This window comes from Perca flavescens, chromosome 24, assembly GCF_004354835.1.
Source record: "Perca flavescens isolate YP-PL-M2 chromosome 24, PFLA_1.0, whole genome shotgun sequence".
Classification (NCBI taxonomy): domain Eukaryota; kingdom Metazoa; phylum Chordata; class Actinopteri; order Perciformes; family Percidae; genus Perca; species Perca flavescens.
This window is the reverse complement of record NC_041354.1, coordinates 8865966-8883114: the sequence shown is the minus strand read 5'-3', so window position 1 is coordinate 8883114 and position 17149 is coordinate 8865966. Positions and strand designations below refer to the sequence as shown.

Below are 17149 nucleotides of genomic sequence, written 5' to 3'. Positions count from 1 at the left end.
GGAATTCTTTTCCATCAGTGATTTCCATGTGTATTTCACCCACTCTCCTTGTGATCTTTTCTGCCATGCAGCTTTTAAATTTCAAAGAAATTATTTGAAAGCCCACCCACTGTGAAGAGAAACGCCTTCAACAGAGTTTATCCTAGACGCATGTAAAAAATAAAAAATTACATTTTAAGATACTGGGTAAGTTCTGGACCTGGCATTCAGTGTAGGATTCTGTGTGTGTCAGTCTACAGCTACATTGTCTGCTGGGTTTCAGGCCTATACTCATTCACATCAATGCCTAATTTACAAAATGTTTGTTATTTACTGTAAAGGACGATATCAAATGATTATATGAAAGTATTGTGGCATGTTTGAGGAACCAAAAAGCATGGATAATTTGACAACTTTGTGTTTATTGACTCATCATAAAACATTCTTCAAACAATAAAACAATTTTAAATGTCCGTTTCTGTACAATGCTTGCTAAGCAATTTTATTTATATATAGAAAATGTAAAAGGAGTTGTGTTAAAATGACAAAACTCCTTCAAATTTAATGGCAGGTACTCTGGAAAAAATAACAGCATTCCATCAACAAATATTTTCAAGCAATAAATATGTATTTATAAATAGTGTAAATTTACATCAAGATTAGAAACAAAACAAAAATCACAAATTAAACTTTATTTCATAAGTCTATGTGCAACCCATTCTCTTTGTGACTTGGCTAGTAAGTTTTTTTTTTTTCCCTAGATTTTTCCTTTTTTTACCTAAGAAACAGTTTTGAAAAGAACAAGACAAAGATAAAACAAAAGCTGTAAGAAAAGAAAAAAAAAATGAAGAAAAGAAAAATCACCTTAACTCTTCACATTACAAATTTTTTTTGGAGATTTTGCTGTCCAAAGAGTCTTAAAATTACTATCTACCATAGAAAAGACCAGTTAGGCTAGTGCTCCTTAGAAGGAAAACTGAAGAACATTTGGGAAAATTCTATAAATCAAAGCCAACATTTTATCCTGTTACCAGAATAGGAAAACAAAAGAAGGGAGAGAGAGAAAGCTTGTCAAGTCAGTAGTCTTTTACGGGTGGTGTTGCCAGTTGTGACAGTTAACAAGTATCTACAAAACATTTTTTATCACGCATTAAGAATCCCACTCCTCCTCGTCCCCCTTTCCCAACCGTTTTTGATTAAGTCCTCCATTAAAACAGGGCTGAACCATTGTCACTAGAGGGGGCTGGGAGGCGGGGGAAAGGGAGAAGGGAGAAACAAGTCCTGTGAGCGAGCTCGGTGGCGCACCCCTCTGGAAGGGCCAGGCCCCAGCACTTCAAACAGGTTGCATAGACAGACACACTCGGCCGCCTCAGCCTCCAGCCGTCGCTATGGAGACCAGCCATAATGGGAGGGGCGGTGGTGAGGGTGGGGAGACGGCCTTGGCTTTCCTGAATATCAGAAATGGTCCGCGTATGTAGATGTTTGTTCTTTTTTTTTTTTTTTTTTTTTTTAATCTTAATACAAGTTCCTGTAAATGGCTCCACAGCAGAAGAAGAAAGAATTGACACCTAATGTCAAGATGAATGAAGAGGAGGGGCCTGGGGAGGAAGAGCATACACGAGAAGTCAAGTCACTGAATTCATCAGCTTGATGCCTTTGTACTCAACATGTACGTATACCATATAGAAAAAGCTGTGTAATTTCAAATCACTTTTATTAGCAAGTTGTATTGCACATATACCTGATCACCAAAAAGTCAAAATGTATACGTTTATTGGCATAATATGGTATGAAAAACAACTTCCACAGACTTACAAAATCTCGGTGCATGATCACGGTTTGAAATTATATATAAGTTGAGTTAACTGATTCATTGGCTACCATTGAGTAACCACTAGTTTTTGTTTGGGTGGAAAGAAGACTTGCTGACTAACCGCACTCCATAGCATATAGTCGTCTTCATTTTAATTCAAATTTCAGATAAATATTTGTTCGGTTGATTCACATAAATGTACTGGAACTTTCCTTCAGTTTGAAAGAAAAAAGCGCTTTGAGTTGCTCTCCATCAGTCTGGTGACTTACTAATGTGAACTGGTCGTAGACCTGCATCAGGTCCTCCATCCTGTGCTGTTCCAGCACCACAAAGTTGTCCAGCGTGGCGCTGCCTTTCCTGGCACAATCCTGACAGTGGACCACGTACTGCTTCTTGGACAGGAGCTCGCGGCGCACAAACAGCAGGTTGAACACCTCCACCTGCAGAGTGTGCATAAACAAACGTATAAAAAAAATAAAAATAAAAAAAAGGTGTGGCACAAACTGAATGGCTTCAATTTTTAGTTCTAATAAAACTCTGAGCTGAACAGCAGAGGCTGCAGGGATGATGTCATGTAGAGACAAATCCTGAAACTGCTCCACAAACAGTCAACAATAGACCAATTTCTAGGTCACAATGACAGCAGACATTTAATTGGATATGGACACATTGCTGCTAAACGCTAGAAAGCCCTGCATTCAAATGAATCAAATCGCATACCCATTAATTAGCTCAAACATAAACGGAGTCGGCCTTTAATTCAATGATAATGGACCGGCAGATCACATGGTTTTAATGATTTCAAATTATTAGATTCAGACCAGCAGAGAGACACAATCAGTGGAAAAATACATTTGGTTCTACTCCAATATGCACGGCACATTAAGAATGTCCGCAGTTAAAAAAACAAGACAATTATTTTATACTAGAAAAATAAGTGTGAGCTGATTATCCAGTGAAAGAAATGTCAAATCCTGTTCAAATTCACACCTGATGCGGAAATGTGTGCTTACTGACCTCACAGATGGTGCAGTAGTGGGCCGGCTCGTCCCTGGTCCTCGGCCTCAGCACCGTTTCCTTGCCTGATGTTGCCAAGGCTTCCTTTACCCACTGGCACTGCTTCAACGTCCGCAGCAAGCAGTACCTGTGACAAGAATGCATTGTGTCAGATTTATAAAAATAAAAATAGAAAAAATACCCTCAACAGTTCCATCAACAGATCCTACAAAACCTGGGACCCTCTGATAACATATTTGAACAATTGACCTGGTCTGGAACTGGAACTCTGAATGTTTACACCTGTAATAAGGAATGTTAGGTGCACTTTTTTTATTTTTTTTTTTTTTTTTAATCTTTTGTCCATCTGTTGTCTGTGACAAGTCTATCAGGATGATTTTGGGTTTGGTCTGTCTTTGTCTCTCTTTTGTTGGGATTGTTTCTCTATGGTTATTTGTAAAATAGAGAATACGATTGTTTTATGTGATAATTGGAAGTGTACAAATAAAGTGTTGACGTATTGAATTTGGTACCCAGCCCTACATATAATACAAACAAACAGCTGAAGGATTTGACGACTTACTTAATCATCTCAAACAGCTTGTGGTCGGACACTTTGATGTTGCGTGCCATGTTCCAGGAGAGGTGCACCATGGGAACCATGGACTTGACACTCTGGAGCTTATTCCACTCGTAGCGCTCCACGGCCAGCTTGTACTGGTGGGCTGAAAAAGGAAAAAAACGTACTGCAAGTTACTTGACACGAACACAAGAAACCAGATGTTTAAATGCACTCAAAAGATGCCATCGCAAAGAAAAGAAGCATCACAGGTTGAGAGCGTAAACGGGTGCACCGGTTAATACGCAAGTGTATTCCTGCCATCATACAGACAGCGGAAAAATGCCTCGGTTCTAGACGGGGAATAAGATCCTGCAGTAATCAGCTCAGTTCAGATCAGCTAAAAAGGTCACCAATCAGCAGAAAACCATTTCAAACATCACAGTAAAGGTCAGGAAGGGGGGGGAATCATATGCAGGGATGTGTTCAAAAACAGACAGACAATCAGTCCTCTAGACACTTGAGTAACATTAACATTAACCCAAAATCCCAGGCGTACCGGTGAGCGGTCCAACGTTCCAGGCGATGTTGTTGCACCAGCCAATGGCCTGCACCCAGTGGACGGTGCCGGTGTTGAGCCACACCAGGTCGCCGGGGCGCTGGATGAACCGATAGACGGGCACGTCTGCCTCGTACAGGTCCTCCAGGTTGGGCCACCACGAGCCCATCAGGAAGTTGATGTTGTTCCTGGAGGTGTGACAGGGAAAGACGGTTGTGATGGATATAGGAACAGCGGGGTCGGGGGGAAGATCTGTACAGCATAAGACACCCTCTATCTTTAGACCTTTGTCCAGAGTATCTTACTTTTCACAGAAGTTGCTCATCACTCCCCAGTAGGGCTCTGGTACAGCAAACCATTCACAGTCTCCCGGTCCGATGTTAACGTTGACTGCACAGAAGTTATTGTGTTCCTGGTGACCTGGAGAGACATACAAAAAAAAAAAAAAAAAAATAATACTTAAAATGTAGTAATCCACACACCAAAACTTATGCACAAAAGTTAAGCGCGAGTGTGTGTATTAACCTGCTATCCTGCTCCCGGGGACTTTCATGTAGAGCTGAACTGTGTTCATGCCCAGGATGGTGTGGCCCACATGGCTGAGCAGGTTGCCGGCCGATACGACTCGAGCGAAGGCCGGCAGTTTACTGAGCTCCTGGAGTTGTTGTTTCCACCTGGAAGAGAGTGGGATAGACAAGGTGTCATGAAATCAAAATGTTCTGGGCTGAGTGTGTCAAAGCTTAGGCAACAAATCCAGAGCCATACTCACTTCCTTTCGTCAGACACATCAATGTTGGTTCCAAACTTGATGTGCTTTAGGGGTCCCCTTCTTTTGCGTGCAACACTGAAGACACAGACACAAACACACACTTTACAATTAGCCACATCTGGTATGTTTAATGTGCTCAATTATCTTGCGTTTATACATTTGAGACTGGATTTTGATGCGATTTCAAAACCATTTCTCAAAACATAATGCAATTAAGCTAAACCTAGTATATATCCCCGACCTTCCACTTCCGGAATTGCTCCGGTGCCACAGGAAATTCCGCCGGATGAACGTATTTTCGCCGATGTCCGTTAACTTCAGCTTTGTTGTTGGAATTTTAAACTTATTAGATTTATGAGGACTATTGTTGACTGCTCCTCAGATCTCTGCAGGGTACAGTGAGACAGCTAGCTAGACTATCTCAGTGTTTCCTCTATGTTGATTTGACCGTGGCGGCCCCCCACAGCAACATTTCTGAACCCCACGGTATCAGAAATAGGGCTGCATTGTTAGAGCGCATGTCGGAGAATTGCGCGGTCACTCGTCAGAAAAAGGTGGGGGTGTTTGGACCTGCCCCCACTGCTAAAAAAAATCCTAAAGGAAACACTGTATCTGTCCAAATAATATATTAGAGCCTGAAGCTTTCTAATGGGGCTAAACAATCAACGTAAAGGTAACTTAACAGAAAGAACAACATTAGGTACCTCTCTGCTGACGCTGGCTCTGTGTCCGAGGGCTCCTTTAGTGCCTTCTTCTCATTTTCCTCCTGAAACCAAAACAGAAAACGCAATAAGCCAGCAGAATGCTAACAAATAAATATATATATGTTTCTGTATCCTTAGAAGTTTAGATTCAGTGGAATCCGGAGAACGCAGATAAAGCATCACTGACCCGTAGGGATTCCTGGAAGGAAGCAGCCTGATACTGCGCGTATTTGGCGATGGTGGCGTGGGCGCGGGCGCTTTCACAGCGCCACATTTTCTTGGTGCCGGCCGGGTCCCAGTTCTCATCAGCGGGCTGAGAGAGCTGAGTCCAGACCTCCACCAGGTGCTCCGGGTTGGCCTCTACCAACGTCTTTGTGGAGAACAGACCCAAGTCTGCAGAGAAACGGACGCCACAGAAGGACACAAGTAATTAAAATACTCACAGCTTTGGGATGGACACAGTACCAGTCAAAAGTCTGGACACGCTTTCCCATTCGAGTGAATGAGAAAGCGTGTCCAAACGTTTGACTGGTACTGTATATATTTATGGGAAAAATACATTCATTACATATAGTAAACAAAGCATTTACCCAGTTTGAGTGCTCCAGCCAGTCCTCTGATGACAGTGACGGGGTTGGAGGGGTTTGTGCAGAACTGGTGCAGTGGGGGGAAGAAAGCATCCCTCTTGTTCTCCAGCTGTTGAAGTTAAAGGATATCATATAGCACTATGACCACCTGCTTTAATGAACAAGACTCATCAGGTAACGGAAACAAATATCCTTAATAATACTTAAACACTTTTAGGTCATCTTAAAAGTAGCTTGGCGGCCCCCTGGGTAATACTCACATAGATGCTGGGTGTGGGGGGGTTGAGCTTGTCTTTGGGCAGGGCTGGTGAGGGTGGAGGGGGCAGCCGGGGTGGGGGGCACTTATCGAGGAGGATACTGCTGTTGGAGAGACCATTCCTCCCCAGGTTCCTACACACACACACACACACACAATGCAGAGAAGGTTTGAAGTGACAGCAGCAGTAGTGATACAACACAGAATATAAACGGGGCAAGGAACAACAGACCGATGGGGAAATAACACACCAGTAAATAATACTTAGTAGACTTGCTGTCCTACCTCAGATCTTATCTACCAATACTCCTCAGCAGTCCATTTAACGGAATAATCTTAACTATATGAATGGTGATGCCACATTTGACCAATCATATGTAAAACAGGGTAGAATTCATTTCCATGTGATAAAAGAAGCGCAACCAAATGGGAGGAATTTATTCAACTGAATAATCTGCCCTAAATAATATGGGCATGGCAACAAGACTGCCCAGTAGCCTTCGGTGTCGTTTACAGTTACATAATAATTTGCCTGTGGTTCTGTAGTTACTCTGAAATTCCACTGGGAGGAGACATCTTCAAAACAAACCACACTGTTCAACTGCTACGTCTCTCTCACATGCACCATTTAATATACAGCGGAAGCCTTTTAACTCTCTGATAGATTCATCTCACAAACTATTGTTACCATAACACACAGAGCAAGCAACAACTGAGTACCAAACTCAACTTCAGACCTGTAACATTTTGGAAAACAGGCAAGGGATATATCAAACAGTCCAGTCATCCTTTCTATCTATTAGAAAAAAAACAAAGTACATTTACAGTACAAAGCATTTAGTAAATGGGTTTTAAATGTCGCATGTGACGCGCCATAACCAACATTTGTCAGTATGTGAGGTGCACACGTTTCCAGGCTTCATATTCATACACCCATTTCCACTAATCAAGACCATTTTCCAGTTGTACGCATTACTAAAGTCTTGTCCCTGTCAGAATGTATCCACTCAGACTAGATTTTAAAACCCTGCCTGAGTGTGCAGGATGTTACAAAAAGAGAATTTGCCACATGCTGTAAATCTAGTGCAGGTCTTGTTTACCTAAAGCTCTGTTATGGCCCGACTGTGTTCGATCTTTTGTCCACACCGTAAGTTCCTTGCTAAGAGCAATTATTCCTGCCAAGAATTAAACGGGGCCGGCAGGATGCTGTCTGAGTGCATCTGCGGGACACCACGATGTGAAAGAAAAAAACAAAAGATTTCAGTCTTACCTGCAGGCCTTCAGCACGTCTGTGGAGCTGGGGTAGATGGATATTGAAGATGACGAGGACGATGATGAGGAACTGTGTCCGTGTGGAGGTGTAGCTTTGAGACTGGTGACAGCGGGCGGCTCCGCCTTCAGCGGGCTTTGAGAGTCCTCGGAGATACCCGCTTTGCCGTTACCGTTTACGGCAGGTGCGGTAGATGTTGCGGCGATAGCGGGACTGTGGACGCCTGTTTGGGTGTGTTCGGAGGATTTGGGGGAGGGCGTGGCGGTGGATATGGCGGAGATGGGCGAGGAGGCGGCCGAGCTGCCCTGCGCGTGGGGGGTGGAGGGCAGGACGGCCGGGTGGATGTTGTTGATTTTCTTGTGGGACTCGGACGTGGTGGATGCTGCGGATGAGGTCCCCTGTGACGGCCCCTCACCCCCCACAGGGTACTTCCCGCCTTCCAGCAGGGCAGATAGTCTAGGATTGTCTGCGCTAAGGCTCGGCTTCTCGCCACCTTCTGCCACCTTGCCCTCCCCCGAGTGTACGTGATTGGCCAGGCCATCTGCCTGCGCCACTTTGCCATCAGATGATGGCTGGGGCGATGGCGTCTTGCCCTCGGAGCCCCCATTGCCGAGGGACGCGGCTGCCGTGACGAGGGCGGCTGTGGTGTTGCTATCTTTGGTAGCGGACGCACCGGGTGCTGCTCCACCTGAGGTAGAGGAGTGGGGGAGGGAGGGAGGGGACGGGAGGTGGTTGTGGGCCTGCTGTCGTGGCGATGGGGCGTTAGTGGAATGTCCAACCTGATTGTTGGGGTGCACAGGGGCGATGGAGTTGGGCGTCTGGGGGTGAGAGAGGGTCCCCTCACTACTGGAGCCATGTGGAACACACCCCTTCTGAAGCCCCTAAAAGAAGAAGAGAGCAACTGTTAATGAGGGAAAGCAGAAAGTCCAGGCGGGGCGACTTGTATTGGATGTCATTATTAATAATTAAGTTACCATATTCACAACATTTTGCCAGGCATATACCTAATGATCCTTTGTTGGGAGAATTGAGACACTGTTACTTAATAAATAGAAGCATAAAATATGAGTTGGGACCCTTTTCTATTCTTACATGTGCTACGTACATATCTTGGCTCTGTACCAGACATTGAAGATAGAATGCGTAAGAATTCCTGCACACTTTCATTTACAGTCTCATGGGAGGGACATTTGTTTTGATCCATGATGAGTTTTTACAAGCCAAGTAAGACAGCAGGATGAAACTATTTTATAAATTATAATAAATTATATTAATTACATCATTATCCATTACTTAGCTGAGGTTTGGAGAACCTGCCAGAGGGAGCTTTACTTTTTTGGGATGTGTGGATGCTCTGTCACAGGCACTGAAAAAAGCTGAACAGTGAGTGATGTCTAACCTGAGAGGAGTTTAGGTGCAGGGCCTGGTGCGGCGTGGCGTCCTGTGTTTGCGTGCTTGTGCAGGTGTGAGGTAGCAGTGCTGCGCCGCCGCTGCCGGCAGGTTGCAGGTAAGGCACGTCTCCGTTGGGTCCTGTGGCTATGGGCCCTGGCTGATTATTACTACTGTTACTACTAACACCCACAGGGAGGGAGTCTAAGTGTCCATGTGTCCCAGGGCCCACGGGCCCATTGGCCAGTGGCTGAGGCGGGCACAGGGGCCGCTGGGGTCCCAGGTGGGGCCGGGTGGGGTGGAGGCTGGGGTTAGGGGAGGGGAGGGAGTTTGTGGTGGGGCCGTTGGGGAGAGAGGGGCGCACCTGACCTCCTGAGGCATTCTGTCTCATCTATAAATGGAAAAGATGACAACCATAAAACACTACAGTTTAACTGTAATTAAAGCTTGAAACTTGTTGAATCTTGTGTCATTTATTGTTGGTTAAAACCTGACGGGTGAACTCTACCACCCATAGACAATTCAGAGTCCGTTAGAAAAACACAATCGAGGTTAACATTCTTATCGGTCTATAGGTTTTAACTTTCCTGCTCTTACTTGCACCGTATTATGTGCCAAACCACAACAATTGAATGCCTACGCGTGTCACAACACACTGAAAAGGATTTGACAAGCTTACATCAAGTCTGAATGCCACAGTAGGATCATAGATCATGCAGTGTCTTCCACATTACTGTGGAAATGTCATGTAGTGGCACACATAATACGAGCAACGATCTTCATGCACACACGTACATGTAAAACATATTTTGTGCAAGCATTCATGGGTCCCGATGTGCATCATATATGGAAATGGCAGTTTATGAGAGTAAACACATGCCGATTCATCAGTACTAGGCCTTGTTTGAACCTGACAGGAACAGTGAATGCTAGACCAAGGTAGGTAGGTAGGTAGGTAGGTAGGTAGGTAGGTGTAAGCGTGTATTAAGCGTTTCACTGATGTTCTTCGCTCAACACTTTTAAACCAACTACACTACAAAAATATTGTAGGAAAGCTGTGATGCAGGCCAAGTTTCCTTAATGCAGAGCCAGACACATGGCACTTTCAAATAATGATATCCAGGCTGTGTGTGTGTGTGTGTGTGTGTGTGTGTGTGTGTGTGTGTGTGTGTGTGTGTGTGTGTGTGTGTGTGTGAGACCAGAGATGTCTTTACCTGGTGCTGGTGCTGCTGCATCATGGCGAGCTGAGCCTCCAGCTGCCCCAACATCTGAAGCTGTTGGGGCTTCAGGCTGGCCCGGTTACTCCGCATCTGTTCCAGCACCTGAAGACGGACAGCAAAAAAAAAAAAAAAAAAAAAAAAAAAAAAAAAAAAAAAAAAAAAAAAAAAAAAGAGTTCACGTAAAAGCAGAGTTAATAAAATTAAGTTAAATATGAGATTAGAGCTATTACTAACCTGTAATTTCTGCGGGGAGAGGTACCAGTTGGGAACTGGCTGCTGTGGTGGGTTACTGACCCATGAATCGCCCTGAAAAACACATGCATAACATGTAAGGTGTAAAAGAACTAGTTAAGGACAGAGTACAGATTAAACTGCATGACTGTAACTCTGCCTCTGCCTGCTCTAAGGAGGAAAGCAGCAGTTAAATGACGCCGTCACTGTGGTATTTACCTTGGCAGGGCTGGAGGCTCTCCTCCTCTTGGCGGGGCAGGACTGGTCCTCTGCTTGGCCCAGCGGGCCCACGTGAGGGGGCAGAGTCTGACCCGAGCCCCCACCTTCTGCACTGTGATTGGGCTTACAAGCCTGGAGGGGAGAGCATGGCGGGAGCGCAGGCAGAGGGGAAGCAAAAGAAACGCACGGAGGAAAAGAACGTAAATGAAAGGACATAACAAAAGGTCATGGAAGACAGGAGGGGTCGGAATAGAGCGAGAAGAAAGAAAGCGTAAAGCAAGTGGGGGGGAAATAAGTGGCAAAAAAAAAAAAAATAATGGAAAATTAAAATGGAGGAAGTGTGGAAAAAGCAATCAAGAATATTTATTCATCAAGTAGCAAAAAGGGAGAAAACAGTATGGCAAGAGGAAGTGGTCAAAGGGCAAAGCAAAGCAAGGGATGAAGAATAAGAAAAAAAAAAAGAGAAAAAGGAGAGCAATACTGTGATTCTGTGTTGGCGCTTAAACAAACAAGCAGGACAGAGCAAAAACATTCCTGTGTATCTGAGGGAGTTACTTCGTAGAGCAACAACAGACCGGGGCAGTTCTCCTGGTAGAAAATCATCACTACTGCTTCACGACAACACCTGCAGCCCTCAAAGTTGTCCTAACGACTCTTAATATAAATTCTTCACAGCAAATCCATGTATTCCCTAATGCACGTTCTGACTATTTAAGGCAGTTGCAGCGGTTTAAGGGTACAATAGCATAACTCAACCTTTAAAGAGAAAGGGTAAAACACATTCCACACACTGACAGCTTTACCATTACCTCTGGTAACAATACCTCACTGTTGCTTTTAAACTGAAGTAGCATTAGCTTGCTTTGTTTTGTTATAGCTGCCTTTAAAATAAGTTCAATACTGCTACATGTCTATAGTCTTTTGAAGTCTCTTATTCTGATTCCACCAGAACTTACATTTAATAATAAAAAAAAAAAAAAAAAAGTATTTCATTTACGTATGTTGCATTACAATAACAAGGGCAAACAAAAAATGCTATGTATGAAGTCCCATCTGACCCTATCCAAAATGTCCCCATTCCATAAGCATTCACACAGGAATCTGTTTCACAGTGAATTGACTCTCACCAAGTAAAAGCCAATAAATCAACGATGCTAGAGGTCAATCACACACACACGCACGCACACAACAGTGATCACATACAAACACGGACACAAGAGTTACTCGCATCTACAGTATGATGGGCATGAATGAGTGAAGTGGTAATGAAACACTAGGGGGCGCTGCTGGCGCTTTGTGAGCAGCTCCAGGACATCTAAGGTCAACTACTGAAAAGGGGAGGAAGATGGACAGAGCCAATGGGAAGCCGGGGTATACTCTACGGCAGCACGACCTCACCAATCACACTGGGGCAGGGTCAAAAATCCAAAAAGGCCAAACGTCAATGAGTGTGAGAATTATAAACACAGCCACTTGACTTCGAATTAGAGCACTTTAATCTGTTCAGAAAGGCAAGCTCTCCCGCTCTAAACCAAAGCAGATAAAGTGCAAAACTGGATTTGTGAATGAACTGCAGGGAGGAGGTGGGTGGGGAGGGGGTAATCCTGAATACCAAATTAGATTAAAAACAGGAAAAATAGAAGGGGAAATTGAATGGGAAAGGGTTAACAAAAGCCTGCACAAGTGTTTTGTCGATTTATTGGTTTTGATTTACTTGAACTGAGCGTGATGGGTGAAGCCGAGTGACAACTGTGCTGTGGAGAAGAAAAGGGGAGTGCAGGACTGGGCAACACTTGGCTGGACCTCTCCTCGTTCAAAACAGATGCCATAAAGCAGCCATGACCTGGACGTGTTACACTTGAAAATAGTGTGATGAATGACTTGTTATTCAATTTCTGTTACCTTGAAGCAGAAACAGTGCACTTACAATAAAAGTCAAAGTCTCCAATCTGAGTGTAATAGCATTCATTTTAGAGTAAAAGAAAAAAAAAAAAAAAAAAGGTATTCATAGGGGATTTTTTTTGTGCATTGTTGGCTTCTTTAGACATCTGCATTCACACTCACACACACACACACGAAGGCGGAGTTAAGCTCAAGTGTTACCCATCAGTATGGACAACAGTGCATGCGCATTTTTTGACCTGCAGGTATGTCTGCGTGTACATTACGATTAAGTGTTTGAGTTCTTATGTGTCCGAGTGTGCACTCAGTCAAAGGGAAGGGAGGGTGGGGGGGGGGGAGGAGGTGTAAGTTGCTCTATCTGGTCTCTCACCTGCTGTGGTGCACTGCTCAGGCCTCCCTGCCTGGAGGTTAGCTCAGCTGGGATTGGTAGACTCCATGCCTCCTCAATAAGAGGGAGCATTTTACTTTTACCCTGTAGGCTACTGAGCTGGGGGTTACTCAACTGAGCCTAGGGGAATGGAAAACGACGTGAAAAAACAAAAAAAATAATAAAACACAAGGTTTTTTGGGGGGGAAACGATGACCTCAAAACAAGGAAATGATCAGCAATGGTAAATAGGTATAGGTTATAGCACAAGTGAAGCTAGGTTGGAAACTGAAAGCGATATGCAAACTTGTGTCTTGTCAAGCTAATATACCTTTGTTGTGTACAGCATCAACCACACAAGGAGGTACTCAATGACATTCAGTAACAGTAATCCCAGACAGTCACAATTCCATTAAAACAAGCCTGTGAGCTTGCCTTAATGCCATGGATTTATGCTAACATAACTGGTGGAAAATGTAACATTCCGTCATGCATATGTAAAGGAAAATGACATTGCTTGGACAAAAATATAGATGAATAAACTAACACATGAGATATGGGGATTGTTAAAACACCGGTTGTTAAGTCTATGGAAGGGCAAGTTTGAGTCTGCAATTGTTAGCTTCCCCATGAAACAATCGGTCTCCAAAAGGATTAAAAAAAAAAAAAATCCTTAAAATAAAAAAGGGAAATTAATTATTCCTCAAGGGTGCTACCATGTTTTCCCCCCCTTTTCTCTTATATTACGCTGCATAGCATACACAACAAAAGAGGTTCCAGTAAGGAGCAAATACCTATCAGCCAGGCATGAGTTAAGGTCTTGAAAGAATGGGGAGGTGAAAAGTCAGGCAAAAATACAGATCCCTGGTCCATTTTATTGCATTCTGGACACTTGATTCAGTTTCTCAGGTTTTTCTCCTTGTAGGGTTTCAGGTCTTGTAGGTAAGAGGTTTCCTTTGTGCCCAATAGGATACCCTAATCACATCCCTGTGGAATAATATAGACTTATTCAACACAGTTGTGGCTGCACAGGGATGCTAGCAAAGAGCAGCAAAGGGCAGAAGAAGAAACCAAGAAAACCCATCCTTTGCTCCCTTTACTAGAGGAAAGGACTTTAAAACTTTAGAAGGGTTAAGAAAGGGAGCCAACCATCAGCTGGCACTGGCCAGTGCTTTTTCAAAAAGGTATTTCTGCATTTCTCAGCATGCATTTTAAATGGCATAATGAGAGAAACTGTGGTTAAGTGTTTTTTTCTTTGTCTACATTTTGTGGCACTAATTGCATGTCCTCTGGCCAGTGAAACTGGTCCGAGCGAGTGAACCCCAGAGCAGCATGAACAAACAAACAGCAGCCAGCAATTTCAATTAGTGATGCCCCAAACTAATCCGGGCATTTTTGGATGGATCTGTAATCTGCTATTTAAATCAAAACCTTTGTTTGTCCAGGTACAACAGCTGTCACATACGGCCAATTGAGCTCTGTTAAAACACCCGTGGAGCGCACAAATTACATAAACAGCAGCCAGCTGTGTCAGTTAATGATATGACAGCATGTGTCATTAAGCGTTTCACTGATGTTCTTCGCTCAACACTTTTAAACCAACAACACTACAAAAATATTGTAGGAAAGCTGTGATGCAGGCCAAGTTTCCTTAATGCAGAGCCAGACACATGGCACTTTTAAATAATGATATCCTGGCTGGCTGGGTGTGTGTGTGTGTGTGTGTGTGTGTGTGTGTGTGTGTGTGTGTGTGTGTGTGTGTGTGTGTGTGTGTGTGTGTGTGTGTGTGTGTGTGTGTGTGTGTGTGTGTGTGTGTGTGTGTGTGTGTGTGTGTAAAATTGCTTCTATTATTGCAGGTGTCCCACACCCGTTTGAATGCGGTTGCTGGCAGACAACTGCATTCAAAACATCTTTTTATTGTTACATTCTCCTTATACATAGGACTATCAAATTGAAGCTGCATCCAAAACAGCCACTGTATGGGCACCTTTTGCTTTAAATTCCTCTCTCCACCCACCTGCAGGCATTTGATGCGGTGGGTTAGCGCGGTGGTGTTGGTGCAGCCCTTGCTGCGTGTGGCGTTGATGTAGCACTTAATGGCATCGTGCGGCTGGTTGCAGGACTCGTACAGCGTGCCCAGATCCATCCAGGCAGCAGCGTGGCTGTGGTCCAGTTGCACGGCGCAGATGTAGGCCTGCAGAGCGTCCATGGGCTGGTTCTGCTGCTGGTACAACACCCTAAGGGTGGGGGTGGGGAGGTGGGTGAAAGTGAGGAAAGAGGAAGGGGTGCATGGAAGAAAGACCGAGGTACAGAGAGTGGAAGCAATGAGGAATGGACAAGGGGGAATTGATGATAAAGATAGACAGGAAAGATAAACAAAGATGGGGTTTTTTTTTCATGCAAAAGGAAAATGGAAGTGTAAGGGATAATTAAGTGATTGAATCAGGGGGTTCATTTGGGAAAATGAAGGTAGGATGAGTGAATAGATTTGAAAAACAAAAGATAAAAAGGTAAGAATATAGACCATTCCAAAAATATCCATTCAGAAACCTGAAAGGTGACAACAGTGGCTTGCATTCATGCATTTCCACAGTCTATCGTATAGACACTTACACTATTAAAAGAGAATGTAACTGCAGCCTTGACTGAACATATGGACCCTTACCCTATAGAGCACCAGGTATCTGCACTGGCCTCTGATTTGTCTATGGACTGCCGATAGGAGATGAAGGCGTCCTGGACCTTCCCAATACTAGAGTAGCACCTGCAGGAGACACAGGCTGTAAGGGTTGTGCTACATACATGGAAAACATTGATGCAAATGTGTCAAATAACTAATTCATAGAGCTTCTTTTTTACACATTATCACCATTTGAACTTTATAGTATAAGACTGCATGCAACATACTGTAAAGTTTTGGGATGGTATTTCAAGTGCTAAAAGTTTTTATTTTTTATTTTTTTATTTTTATATCTTTGCCCCCCTGATCTCAATTTAAGTCAGGCTAACATTAAACATTAGAATTGCCATTACATTAAAATTACTAAAATTAGAGGTAAGATGGATGCAAGTTTGTTTCCCCCATTCATCACATCACATTTATGTACCACATACAATGCTGGACAGCTGGCATACTAAAAGAATTGCTCAAGGATTATATAGCATCTCCTGATCAATTAAAAGAGGCCCCGACAGATCCTGATTCCAACAGATTGGCTCAGAGCATCAGTATTTAATGTTATAACTTTAGACTATTGTCCAGAAAAAAAAAAAAAAAAAAAAAAAAAAAAAAAGCCTTTCAATTAACTTCCCACACTTTCAAAAGTCCTGAGCAGGACCAACTAAACTATTTCAACAAAATCACAACTTTCACCAATTACTCCAAGACACAGTGGGAATCCCAGGACCACTATATGGACCTTTTTCACAGCATATATGTTGACTTGTCATAGTAGGAAAAGCACAGCTGAAATTGATAACCTTAACGATGGCTCAATTCCATCAAGTGTCCCAGTAAGCTGTTTCAGTGAGTCACAATACCAGGACCTCTCCTAAGTGGAATGCAGCCATCATTAATGGTTTTGAATACACCTGTGCTTCTCCTACAATGACATGTCGACGTGCCTGCAGTGAAAAAGGTCTATTGATGTCGTTTGAGTCAGTTTTTTTTACTTGTTACATACTTAACCAAGTTTCCATGACCATAACTTCCCTGTTTTTTATTTGGCCAATTTCACAAGCACTGCAAAGCTAAATGACATCACCTTCTGATGTTGCAAATGTGTGTGTGCGCGACGTACCTGCCAAGGAAGTACCAGGACTGTCCAGAGTTGGGGTCGGCCTCCAGAGATTTCTGCAGACACTGGATGGCATAGCTGTCTCTGCTGGCTCTGTCCCCAAGCTGTTCCACTGTGTGATGCATCCAGCCTGGAAGACATTAATCAAACGCTGTTGACTCATAGGACCAATAATATATCTTTGTAGAGACTAGGGCTGCATGATGAGAGGCAAATATCTAATTGTGATTATTTTGACTGATATTGCGATTGGATTCCCGATATTGGAAGGAATGATAATTTTTGTTCAAAGAAGGTAAAGTCCGCGCAACAGCTTAATGCTCCGAAAAAAATACTTTAATAGTGCAAAATACACAAACGTTTCTGGCCTTCCACTTGAGGATGGCCAAATTGTGGGTCGAAACGTTGTGTGCCTTTTAATATTTAAGTATTTTTTCGGCGCGTTAAGCTATTGTGCAGACTTTACCTTCTTTAAACATTCACTCTTGTCCTGCACCAGCAACTACGTGCACAACTTTTTGTATCATTCTCA

The 17149-nt window shown here is 43.5% G+C and overlaps 1 protein-coding gene across 2 annotated transcripts in view; it reads right to left on the bottom strand.

The window, feature by feature from the left end:
* Positions 1–381: 381 nt before the first annotated feature.
* Positions 382–17149, bottom strand: part of LOC114551161 (histone demethylase UTY) — a 31961-nt gene continuing 15193 nt past the window's right edge. The window contains exons 10-30 of one of the 2 annotated variants that reach the window (XM_028572298.1): positions 16621–16747; positions 15486–15584; positions 14838–15057; positions 12824–12961; positions 10552–10683; positions 10336–10407; positions 10096–10203; positions 8892–9272; positions 7493–8373; positions 6227–6356; positions 5970–6075; positions 5567–5772; positions 5380–5441; positions 4676–4750; positions 4432–4580; positions 4212–4326; positions 3907–4094; positions 3372–3513; positions 2810–2936; positions 2062–2232; positions 382–1577 (exon numbers count right to left, since the gene is read on the bottom strand). In XM_028572298.1, the coding sequence (XP_028428099.1) occupies positions 1554–1577; positions 2062–2232; positions 2810–2936; positions 3372–3513; positions 3907–4094; positions 4212–4326; positions 4432–4580; positions 4676–4750; positions 5380–5441; positions 5567–5772; positions 5970–6075; positions 6227–6356; positions 7493–8373; positions 8892–9272; positions 10096–10203; positions 10336–10407; positions 10552–10683; positions 12824–12961; positions 14838–15057; positions 15486–15584; positions 16621–16747 (3653 nt within the window). In that variant the 3' untranslated portion in view covers positions 382–1553. The remainder of the gene's footprint in view (positions 1578–2061; positions 2233–2809; positions 2937–3371; positions 3514–3906; positions 4095–4211; positions 4327–4431; positions 4581–4675; positions 4751–5379; positions 5442–5566; positions 5773–5969; positions 6076–6226; positions 6357–7492; positions 8374–8891; positions 9273–10095; positions 10204–10335; positions 10408–10551; positions 10684–12823; positions 12962–14837; positions 15058–15485; positions 15585–16620; positions 16748–17149) is intronic. The other variant, XM_028572299.1, reaches the window with a different exon arrangement.